Source organism: Tursiops truncatus, chromosome 5 (genome assembly GCF_011762595.2).
Source record: "Tursiops truncatus isolate mTurTru1 chromosome 5, mTurTru1.mat.Y, whole genome shotgun sequence".
NCBI lineage: Eukaryota > Metazoa > Chordata > Mammalia > Artiodactyla > Delphinidae > Tursiops > Tursiops truncatus.
This window is the reverse complement of record NC_047038.1, coordinates 75,929,713-75,942,156: the sequence shown is the minus strand read 5'-3', so window position 1 is coordinate 75,942,156 and position 12,444 is coordinate 75,929,713. Positions and strand designations below refer to the sequence as shown.

The window sequence follows — 12,444 nt, the reverse complement described above, 5'->3', positions numbered from 1 at the left end:
CATCCTGTGTCCCTCCCCCTTGACAGAACGGAAGGTTGGGTGCCAGGACACTCCCCAGCTACTTGAGTATTTGTGGGAGATGCACTGGATTCTCTCAAGCAACAGATCAGTAGGCAGGCCAGCGGGAAAAAGACAATAACATAATTTGTACTTGTACTTTCTTAAAAGAAAAACAAAAGGGACTTCCCTGGTGGCACAGTGGATAAGACTCTGCACTACCAATGCAGGGGACCAAGGTTCGATCCCTGGTCAGGAAACTAGATCCCACATGCATGCCGCAAGTAAGAGTTCGCATGCCACAACCAAGGAGCCCGCCAGCCACAACTAAGGAGCCCGCCTGCCTCAACTAAGGAGGCTGCCTGCTTCAACTAAGAAGCCCACATGCTTCAATTAAGGAGCTGGTGAGCCACAACTAAGGAGGCTGCAAGCCACAACTAAGGAGCCCGCAAGCTGCAACTAAGACCCAGTGCAACCAAATAAATAAAGTGTTTAACAATGTCAAGCCCATCCAGCCCTACCAGCATACCCTAGCTGCCCGTAGCTCTCAGATTGTTTGATACGCTGGTGCTGCCTGCAAGGTCTGGGTATGGAGGACCCCACTGCACTATGTCTGAGTATTTTCCCACTGCATAAGCCCACAGACTGCCAGCATTTTGCCTCTGGCCTGGTGTACACCCTGGATCTTTGGCCATTTCCATCTTACATCTCCCAGAGCCCAAGGTGGTTTGAGATGGCACAGGGGTGACCTTTGAAACTGGCCCAGGCTGGGCCTGGAACACACCATCCAGACCCAGAATCAGCCTGAAGGACCAAGCTGCCTGGGGTTGGGCAGTGAAGCCTTGACAAGCACCAAGCTGGCTATTCTCCCAGAGGCAGAGCACACTGCAGCCCTAGAGGCCAGGAGTTGAGTCCCTTGGAACAGGCTGACCTGTCGGATTAACAGCTGCAAACTAGGGGGTGCAGGGAGCCTCTTCTGGACCTCCTCCAAGCCAGCCACAGGTTTTGTGTACTGGTCTTGTTACAAACTGTTCAAATAGTAAAGTCTTGGGGTGTTCTTGCCTCTCCTGCTAATGCAGGATCCCAGCCGCCTGCAAAGTTCTCCCCACTCCTCATTTTAAATAATTCTGGATGCCCACAGGGACCTTCTCTTGGGTCCTTAGGATTAAATCAGCTGAGTTACAATGTTATGTCCCTGGACTCTGCTGCCAGCATCCTGCACTGTCCCCCTGCACTACTGAGGTGCAGGGCAAAGCAGGGGGAGAGCACCTCATTCCCCATTTTAAATTTTACTGTTATTAGGGTATTTAAGAGTCATGTAGTAAGCCAAAAAATAGCCCCCAAAAGATATCCACGTCAAATCCCTGGAATCTGTTAAGGTCTTTGCCAATGTGATTAAATTACCAGTCTTGAGAGGAGGTGCTTATCCTAGTGGGCCCTAAATGCAACCATCTGTATCCTTATAAGATAAATACACAGAGAAGAGCCAGACATACAGAGGAGAAGGTAACATGAAGAGAGATTTGGAATGATGAGGCCACAAGCCCAGAAATGCTAAGGCACATCAGAAGATGGAAGAGGCAGGAATGGATTGTTCCCTAGGGCCTCCAGTGAGAGTACAGTCCTGCTGACATCTTGATTTCTGATTTCTGGACTCCAGAATTGTGCCACAATAAATTTCTGTCGTGTTCATCTACCCAGTAATGGTAATTTTTTACAGCAGCCTCAGGAAATGAATACAAATAGTGTTGCTTATATTCTCTCACTGTCTGACAGAGGTTTTTGTTTTAATTGAGTGAGTGTTCTTTAACTGAAAGCTCTTTTAGTTGTTGCTCCCAGCACTCACACATGAATATATGGGGATCCTGGGATGAGACACCAAGCTGATTAAAAATTCCTACATGGAAAAATACCTTTAATACACTAAAAGACCCTAGAAAAATACTTAAAACAATTGTGACAGACAAAATGCTAATTTTCTTCACATAAGAACTCTTACAAAACGATAAGAAAAATACCAACAGAAAAAGAAACAAAATGGATGAAGGCTATGATTAGGCAGTTCACAGAAAAAGCTTTTAAACATGGGAAGACATGCTCAAATTCATCCATCATTAAAGAAGTGCAAATAAAACCAAAGTATCACTTTTTCACCCATCACGTTGGCTAAGAGTTGTACTGCTTGATTTTTTTTACTGCATCTATATTTCTCTGTCAATAAAATACTTTAAGCAAACCTACATGTTAAAAATAACATATAACAATAGATTCTGAAACCAGAAACCTGGTTTCAAATCAAGACAAATTTTCTCATTTATTCAAAATTTACCTAAAATCTTGCTTTATTTCAACCCTTCTGAGATCCTTAGGTAAATAAACTCTTCCTGCTATAAGAAGTCCATGAGTATTACACAGAATATGCTTTAAGAGAAGCAAAGCGCCCCCTCCATCATCCTTCTCCTCTTCCCTGTGCTGCCATCAAGAAGAAAGTTGGCATGGATTGTTCAGATTCTAGGACTCTTATTGGGTCAAGTTTACTAGCAATTAATGTACGTTAAAATGTCACTCATTTTGGGTGTGGGAAGACTGAAACTCTTTCAGCATTCTCTTCTCTCCATGCTGAAGAACTGGAAGGTGTCAGGGCCCATTCCTAGCTGTGTGTGTTTGTGCGCGCGCGAGCCCCAGGTTGCAAAATAGTGAATGGACATAGGGTCTGCTTCTCCCAACACTACCCAAGGCCAGCCCAGCCATCCTTTGTCTCTCCTCTTCCTTCAATCACTGACAGGCCAGAGTCTGTTCTCCTTCCTGCTTCCCTTTTGCACAGACACACACAGTGCTCACCACCCCAGCAGTAGTCTAAGCCAGCTCAGCACTGGCAGTGACAACAAGTACCTTCTATCTTGCTGCCTGTGTGCTTGCTTCTTTCTGAACATACTCTGTGTCTTGCTGGATGTGTCAGATTGGCTTTTTGCCTGAAGGTTCTTAGTCCTAACCAGACTGGCCAAAAAGGACTGATGCACGCATTTCAGTTCAAATCACCCAAGTTCTTCTTACTGAGTTCCAGGTCCAAGCCCAGTCAGCAACAAAGGCACACCAGCTACTCCTGGGAGTAAAGCGTCAATGCAACTTCCAGACCCTACTTGCTAAATGGGGAGGGGATTTGCTTAGACGTGGCTAAATGCTCAAGAGCAGCTGGCCTGCAGCTGAGGGGACTGAGGAACATAGAAGTGGACTTGGATTTGATTTAACCCACTGCCAGGGCATAGCAGGGGCTCAATAAATGTGGACTGAGGTGATGACTGAAGTTGGAAAGACAAAAGAAACACATAGTGAATACTGTTTTCACAATACAAGAACATGTCATCAAATACTACATTATGAGATGCAGCCGAATTTATTAGGAGATTGTACTGGTTAGGATAGAGACTATGCTACTGCAACAAAAACATCCACAGATCTGACTGGAAGAGGATAGAAGTTTATTTCTCTCTGGTATAACAACAACCATTTAGTCTAGGCTACCGAAACAGCGCTACTCTGTGAGGTCATTCAGAATCAGTGCTTCTTCCACCACTGCTTAGGGCTATAGTTCCCAAGTTGTCCCAAAGTGCCTCAGTGAGCTCACAAGAGCACCACGGGATGTGTCAAATTTTTGAGAAAAACACAGTAATCCTCAACATCTGATATATACCACATAAACTACTAATTTGAGGTAGTTCAGTTTCAACATGAGATAGCACTACTTTTTGAGATATTTCTGATATTTCTGATATTTCTGAATCTAGGTTTTTGGTGGTTGCTGTGATAAAAAGCAAGTCCTCTAAGAAAATCAGTGTGGAACAGGGAATGGGGTAGTGGTGTCCAATCTGATTCCAAGGTTTGAGGAGTTGTGCAGTGCCCCATAGGTATATACATTCCATCACCAAGTGACTGCAGTTGTTTAAAGTAAAATATTTTTCTTTCAGTTTATGCGTATTACTTGTTACAAATGTCTACTAAATGTTGGGAGACAATTCTCCATGGATCTCTCATGGTTTTGCACATGTTGTAAGCAGAGGCAATGACTGCCTTTGATCCAGGCTATCTTTTCAAGGATGCTTGTACAGGTGGCCCTCGAACAACATGGGGGTTAGGGGTGCCAACACCAGTGCAGTCAAACATCCATATATAATTTTTGACTCCCCTGCACCTTAACAACCAATAGCCTACTGCTGACCACCTTACTGATAATATAGTCAATTAACACATATTTTATGTTACTTGTATCAATATTATATGCCACACATACACTATTATACAATAGTACTACTATATGATAATAGTACCGTTATACAAAATACATGATACTATATATAATATTATTGTACTCTTACAATAAACTAGAGACTGTATCAATACAAGTTAATGTCATCTGTTTATGAGATTATCTGTCAGTACCTAACATCCATATTATTGTATATGATATGAAACACTGTAGATACTATGTGAATTACTAACTCTAGACATCACAAATGAAAAGATAATGTGTAAAAACAAATTCATATTTATATACAGATATATTTATATACATATATAATATAATAATACAGAAGCAGCAATATGATTACTTCATGGTAAGCTTAGTGTAATTGATACAATTGCTTCACAGTAGCTTAGCTTATACACTGAATGAATCCTTATAAAAATGTTATGGCATACAGTCATATTCATAATACAGTGTTGGAAACACCTACATTTTTAAAAATCCACTTACCTATGGTGACATCGTGATACGCAGTTTCTCCAATTAGAAGGGAAGACAGAGGCATACTGTATGGTAATGTATATAACTTTGAAAGCAAAGTTATAGAACAGTAGGAAAACTAATACATTATTAATTTTATATTAAGTATCACCTTATTCCTATATAAGGTAGGCTAGCCACTTCAATACAAGTCTTGAACATGATGTTCTACATGATGATATTTAGGCAATGATGATGATGGTGGTGATGACACAATGTCTCATGGTTCTTGCAGTAGTTATTAGATTTTCATAGAAAGACACACACATACATAACAAATAAGTTTATTAACTGTAGCACATGATGACTGCCTACTATTCATTAAGTAGAAGTGGATCATCACAAAGGTCTTCATCCTAGTAGTCTTTTTGCCTTTTTTTTTTTTTTTTGCGGTACATGGGCCTCTCACTGCTGTGGTCTCTCCCGTTGCGGAGCACAGGCTCCGGACACGCAGGCTCAGCAGGCATGGCTCACGGGCCCAGCCGCTCCGCAGCATGTGGGATCTTCCCAGACTGGGGTACGAACCCACGTCCCCTGCATCGGCAGGCCGGACTCTCAACCACTGCGCCACCAGGGAAGCCCCATCCTAGTAGTCTTGATTCACATTGAGTAGGCTGAGGAGGAAGAGAAAGAGGAAGGGTTGGTCTTGCTGTCTCAGGTGTGGAAGAGGTGGAGGAGGTTGGAGGGGAGGCAGGAGAGGTACACACACAGGGTGTAACTTGACAAAAATACATCCTAATTTCTTTTTTTTTAATGTAGTATAGAGGAGCTATTTATTTATTTATTTTATTTATTTATTTTTGGCTGCGTTGGGTCTTCATTGCTGTGCGCAGGCTTTCTCTAGTTGCGGCGAGCAGGAGCTACTCCGTTGCGGTGCATGGGCTTCTCACTGTAGTGGCTTCTCGTTGCGGAGCACGAGATCCAGGTGCATGGGCTTCAGTAGTTGTGGCACATGGGCTTAGTAGTTGTGGCTTGCAGGCTCTAGAGCACAGGCTCAGTAGTTGTGGCACACAGGCTTAGTTGCTCCGCGGCATGTGGGATCTTCCCAGACCAGGGCTGAAACCCGTGTCCCCTGCATTGGCAGGCGGATTCTTAACCACTGTGCGACCAGGGAAGTCCTTACATCCTCATTTCTATCTGACTTTTTTGCTTTTATATTTTTCTAAAAATGTTTCTATAAAGTATTAATCCTTCGGCCACTGTGTGCTTTAGTTTCAGCACCAGTATCATAGAATGGTCCATGTTGTAAAAGAAGTCAAAAGCAGTTTTTAATTATCAGAACCCTTCTGCCAGAGTGTCTAATGTCAATCTGTTTTCTGGCACTACTTCTCCCATGTCTTTTTCCTCATTGTCTGGCACTGGTTCAGAAGCACTCCTGTCCAAGTCATCTCTTGTTAAATCCTCTGGTATGGTGTCTATTAGCTCTTTTTTTTTTTTTTTTAAGATTTATTTATTATTTATTTATTTTATTTATTTTTGGCCGCACTGGGTCTTAGTTGTGGCATGCCGGCTCTTTATTGCGGCGCGTGGGCTCTTTGTTGTGGTGTGTGGGCTTCTCTCTAGTTGTGGTGTGCGGGTTTTCTCTTCTCTAGTTGTGGCGCACAGGCTCCAGGGCACGTGGGCTCTGTAGTTGTGTCGCGGGGGTTCCAGAGTGCGTGGGCTCTGTAGTTCGTGGCACGCGGGCTCTAGCTGAGGCACGTGACCTCATTAGTTGTGGCACGCGGGCTTAGTTGCCCCGCTGCATGTGGGATCTTAGTTCCCTGACCAGGGATTGAACCCTGCATTGTAAGGCGGATTCTTTACCACTGGACCACCAGGGAAGTCCTGTCTATTAGCTCTTGAATTTCTCTAAGATCCCTATCTTGAAACCCTTCACAGCCAACCTTTTTTGCCATATCTGCAATCTCTTTCATGATTTCCTTGATTGGTTCTGTCCTAAATCCTGTGAAGTCGTGCACATCTGGACAGTTTTCTCCAGCAGGAATTTATTGTTTGGGGCTTGATGGTCTTCACAGCTTTTCCTATAATAACACAGCATCTTCAGTGGTATAATCCTTCCAGACTTCCATGATCTTTCTCTACCATAGCACTGACAATTTTTTCCATGGAGTACCATGTGTAATGAGCCATCAAGGTCCCTAAGATCCCCTGATCTACAGAATGAATTAGATGTGTTTGGAGGCAAGAAGACCACTTCAGTGCCTTCAGTGTTGAACTCATGGGGTTCTGGGTGGCCAGGGAAGTACTGTCCAAATCAAATAAATTTTAAAAGGCAGGCCTTTACTGGCAATGTAATTCTTGACTTCAAGGACAAAGCATGGACAGAACCAATCTAGAAAAAGGGTTCTCAATGTCCAGGCTTCCTTGCTGTAGTACAACCAAAAGACTGGCATCTGCTGTTTCTTTCCCCTCAAGGCTCGGGGGTTAGCAGCTTTATAGACAAGGGCAGTCCTGATCCTAAACCCCGCTGCATTTGTGCGAAACAGGAGAGTTAGCCTATCCCTTTCTGTCTTAAATCCTAGTATTCGCTTCCCTTCCTTACTAGTAAATGTCCTTGGTGGCATTTTTTTTTTCCAGAATAGGGCACTCTTTTCTACATTAAAAACCTGTTCAGCCTGCTATTGTTTCTCCTCAATGATTTTTTTAATTGTGCCTAGGAACTGGTCTGCTCTCTCTTGGTCATCCTCCTGTTATCTTGACATTTTTTTTAAAGCCAAAACTCTTTCTAAAATTATCAAACCAACTTTTGCTGGCATTAAATTCTCCAGCTTTAGATCCTTCACCTTCCTTTTGCTTGAAGTCATCATATAATGACTGCTTTTTCTCAAATCATATTAGTAGGTATGCCTTTCTTATAGCAATCCTATACCTACAAAAAAGCTACATTTTCAATATAAAATAAAAAGTTATTTCACAAAAAGTACATTTTCATGTATACTGGCATAGGTGTAGTGATGCTTTCACGTATTTCCTTTTCTTTTCTTTTCTTTTTTTTTTTTACAATGGTCTTTATGCTGGATTCATTTATCCTGAAATGTCTGGCAACCGCAGCTACAGATCTCAGTCTACAGTATACATCAAGCAATTCAGCTTTTTTTTGAAATGTCAAGACTTTTCTCTGCTTCCTGGGAGCACTTCCAGCAACACTAGTGGCACTTCTAATGAGTCCCATGGGGTTATTCAAGGTTTACAGTATTGCACTAAACACGAAGAAAAATATGCAAGAACTGTAAGACATCACTTTTTACTGTGATAAGCAGTTTAGTGGAAAGATGAAGTGCTCACATGGAGACGATTAGTGTCACATGGGATTTTAAGTGGATACCCACAAAACTTGAGCTCACCACAATATTAAAAGGAGGTTAACTATTATAATAGTACAATATGCACTATAGTTAATTTTATGCAGTTTATGATTCAATACTGCATATTTATGCTTGTTTATATTTCTCTCAACTGCAAAAGGGCCATGTACTATCTATAAGTCTTTGCACAAGTTTTGATAAATTTTAACTCTTGTTAATAGATTTGTGTATATTTTATGGTAGAAAATGATCAAATAGACTAGTATCTATACATATTTTATACATTCATGACATATCTTTTTATTATTTTTTTCAATATTTCTAGGCTACATGGTTAGTCTGTGAATTTTTCAAATTGTTGCAAATCTCCAAATAATTTTCCAAAATGTTTACTGAAAATAATCCACATATAAGTGGAACTATGCAGTTCAAACCTGTGTTGTTTAAGGGTCAGTTGTATCTGATAATTTCTTATTTTGCCTCTCTGATAATTATACATACTTCACTCTGTAACCTTTCAGTATCCAGTCCTATATCACTCTGCCTTGATCAGGCTTTCCCAGTTATAAGCCTGACTTCTCACAATTGCCTATCAGACAAATGGCTTCTAGCCTAGCTGTCTAATACAGCAGTAACTAGCCACATGTCACTACTGAGCACCTGAAATATGGCCATTCTGAAATGAGATATGTTGTTAGTATAAACTACACACTGGACTTCAAAGACAATATCTCACACACATAAAAATATAAAATTCTCATTAATAATTTTTACGTTGATTATATGTTGAAATAACATTTTGGATGTATCAGGTCAAATAAAAATATTATTAAAATTACTTTCATCTATTTCCTTTTTTTAAATATAAATTTATTTATTTATTTTTGGCTGCATTGGGTTTTCGTTGCTGCGTGCAGGCTTTCTCTAGTTGTGGTGCAAGGGCTTACCACTGCAGTGGCTTCTCTTGTTGCAGAGCACAGGCTCTAGGCACACGGGCTTCAACAGTTGTGTCACATGGGCTCTAGAGCGCAGGCTCAGTAGTTGTGGCTCATGGGCTTAGTTGCTCTGCGGCATGTGGGATCTTCCTGGGCCAGGGATTGAACCTGTGTCCCCTGCATTGGCAGGCGGACTCTTAACAACTGCACCACAAGGGAAGTCCCATCTATTTCCTTTTTACCTTAATATGGTGTCTAGAAAATTTTTAACTGCATATGTAATTCACATTATATTTCTACTGGATAGCACTAGAAAATATATTCCGTGAAAATATCAAAAATATTTTGGGAAAATATGCAATATAGGACATAATAATTATTAAAAGCATTTCAGGTTTTGAGGTGCCTATATATAAAAGTATAAGTCAAAAAGTAAATTAAGAATTTCCAGTGAATTATCTATATCTAATATATAATCGTGGAAGTCAACTAAGAAGTGAATTGTCAGTTAGTTGGGAAATGGAAAAATAGATTGGTATTTCTCCACAAAAGTACTTTAAAAAAGTAAAATCACATCTGGACACTTTTATTTTTAAAAAGATCAGGTTTATTTAAGAAAGGAAAAGCTTTGGCTTATTACTCAGTTTAAAAACAACAGTAAATCATAAAAGGTTGATCAGAAACATCAAGTTCTCCCAAAGAGTCAGAAGTCAAGAAACAGAAAATGCCCCACATTCTTAGCCCACTTCCTGTCCTTAGAAAACAATCTAAGATGAAACACTGTTTGTGAGCAAAAACAGCATGAGTGACATTTTCAAATGCTTGCCTTCAATCCTTAGAGAATTCCTAATAGAATATAGAATATTATATTACAATATAGCTAATAGAATATAGCTCTATTGTCTTAACAGGAAGACATAAACTGAGCTGTGTCTCCTCAAAGGCCAAATAGTATCTTGTGTTCCAAAGGAAACAGGGGTTCTTTAGTAGGTCTAGAGAGGACTACTCACAGGAAACCCTACCAGAAACAGGCAAAATGAGGACCTCTGGTTATCAGAAAATATGAAGTAAAAGAAAACTACTAGACTCCTGAAAAATATAATTTTCCCACTCATAAAATCCCAACAACACTCCCCAACAGAAGATTAAAGAGCCTAGTCAGTCCAAGGACACAGGATCCACTTATAGGTTCAACAAACACACACTCAGTGTCAGACACTGCATGTCAGGCACCATTCTCAGAGCTGAAAATACAGAGTCATATTAAGACATGTTCCCTGCCTCTGAAAACTGAATAGTGTAGTGAGTGAGGCAGGCATATAAATCAACAGTTACTATCTGGTATACACATTCTGTCAGAAGTTATTTAAGGAAAATATGCCATATATAGTCACAAGGATAGATCTAAATCAGCGGCTAAGCGAACAGCCTGCAGGCCAAATCTGCCCTCATCTGCCATCTGCTTTTGTAAATAAAGTTTTATTGGTTTACGTATTGTCTATGGCTGCTTTTCACTACACAACAGAGTTCAACACACAACAGGTAAGGTAAACAAAGACTAAAATATTTAATATCTGACCCTTCACAGAAAATGTTTGCCAACCTCTGGTCTAAATCAAATTGAGGGGTCAGGTAAGGTATCCTGAAGGAGATGAGAGTTAATATAAGTTTTGCAGAATAAGTGAGATTTACCTGAAAAAAGTAATAAGCACCCTTTTCCCTATTACCCATTTTCGAGGAGGCATGGGTGACAGGGCATTCCAGGTTGAGGGAATGGGCCCATGGAAAGGCAAAGAGGCCTAAAACAGCATAAAGAACTCAATTTTACCCTAGAGAACACAGAAAAGCTGAAGGCAGCTCTCAGCAGAAACACATGGCATTAACAATGAGTTCTCAGTCATAAAAAACACAGCCAGTGTTGGTTCTTAGGCTTTCTCTTAGCCCTGCCTGCCCTCAGGTGAAGCATGCTGTTCCTGACTTCAAGGTAGGAATACACCCGAATCAAAACCCAGGGTCTGCCTGCTTTGGAGCAGCCAAACCTCGATTCTCTGCTTTGCTACGTAGACAGGAGGCCAGCTCTGGGTGAAGTGTGTTACAGTTTCTCTCCAAACCTACTTTCACCTAGACAGACCCCAAGGTGTATATCTGAGAGAATCAAAAGCCTGAGCCCTATCCCTCAATACAGTACACTAAAAGCAAAAGCCCTATTTTCAGGGAGTATTAGAACTCATACTCTATTTTAATGATTAAAAAAAATTCGTCCTAATCCCAGAGTCCTTCAACAGCCTCTAAACATAAGAAGATCTAATAGAGGTGTATCACATTTCATGAATGAATCTCTGGAATCAGACAAAGGAGAAATCAGAGATGCTCATTCCCTTTTTAAAAGTACTGTTGTCAGGGGCTTCCCTGGTGGCGCAGCGGTTGAGAGTCCTCCTGCCGATGCAGGGGACACGGGTTCGTGCCCGGGGCCGGGAAGATCCCACATGCCACAGAGCGGCTGGGCCCGTGAGCCATGGCCGCTAAGCCTGCCCGTCTGGAGCCTGTGCTCCGCAACGGGAGAGGCCACAGCAGTGAGAGGCCCGTGTACGGCAAAAAAAAAAAAAAAAAGTACTGTTGTCAGCTTTACAAAAAGATTCTCAATGCATATAGATGTATATATCTAAGGCATTAAAGCAAGGAATACCTTATAATTAAATTTAGCTCAAAACATCAACGATAATTTTGACAATATACTTTACAATTCAAAGGAAACCAGTTCAAGAAAGATACCAATGCAAAGATAACTTTCACTAGTCTTATACCTCATTTGGAAATCTCACAGATCACATGGTCTTAGTTAATTAAAGACTCTTATTTCAGACACAGTGATGTCTACCTGATGCCACAATTTCCATAGAGTGTTCATAAGTTGTTCAGGATCTTTATGTATTCCAACCCAGCAGCCATTAACAAAAATATTGGTTGCACTAAAATGCAACACCAAAAGCATTCTGTACTTAGTAACCCTATAATAAGCTACAACTAAAGATTAACAATAGTTTTTTGCATCTATACACACTCAGCAACAGCTGCAGGAGAAATTTCTTCTAAACTTCCATACTCCATTCTTCTAAAAATACCAGAATTGAAGATGGTTGAGATCCAACTGAAATATAAGCCATCAGAGCTAAATTCTTCACAAGTCCTACAGCATGGCCCTTGGAATAAATAAAGTACGTATTACTCATACTGATTTAACATGCCTATCGAAATTCTTTTCCAAAAATATTTTTCCTTCAATTTGACCTCAGGATGTACTCTTACTTCTTAAGAACAAAATTATAAATAGTATCTTAGTTCTAAACTACACTACACAATTAAATAAAAATTTGCTTCTAAAAATAATTATACCCTACATAATTACTGTCAGACTTTTTATCCT

The 12,444-nt window shown here is 40.6% G+C and overlaps 1 protein-coding gene across 2 annotated transcripts in view; it reads right to left on the bottom strand.

Annotated features, from left to right (window-relative positions):
- Window positions 1-4,517: 4,517 nt before the first annotated feature.
- LOC109548827 (DNA-directed RNA polymerase II subunit RPB2-like) overlaps window positions 4,518-12,444 on the bottom strand; it is a 35,932-nt gene continuing 28,005 nt past the window's right edge. The window contains exon 7 of one of the 2 annotated variants that reach the window (XM_073805304.1): window positions 4,518-12,220. In XM_073805304.1, the coding sequence (XP_073661405.1) occupies window positions 12,110-12,220 (111 nt within the window). In that variant the 3' untranslated portion in view covers window positions 4,518-12,109. The remainder of the gene's footprint in view (window positions 12,221-12,444) is intronic. The other variant, XM_073805305.1, reaches the window with a different exon arrangement.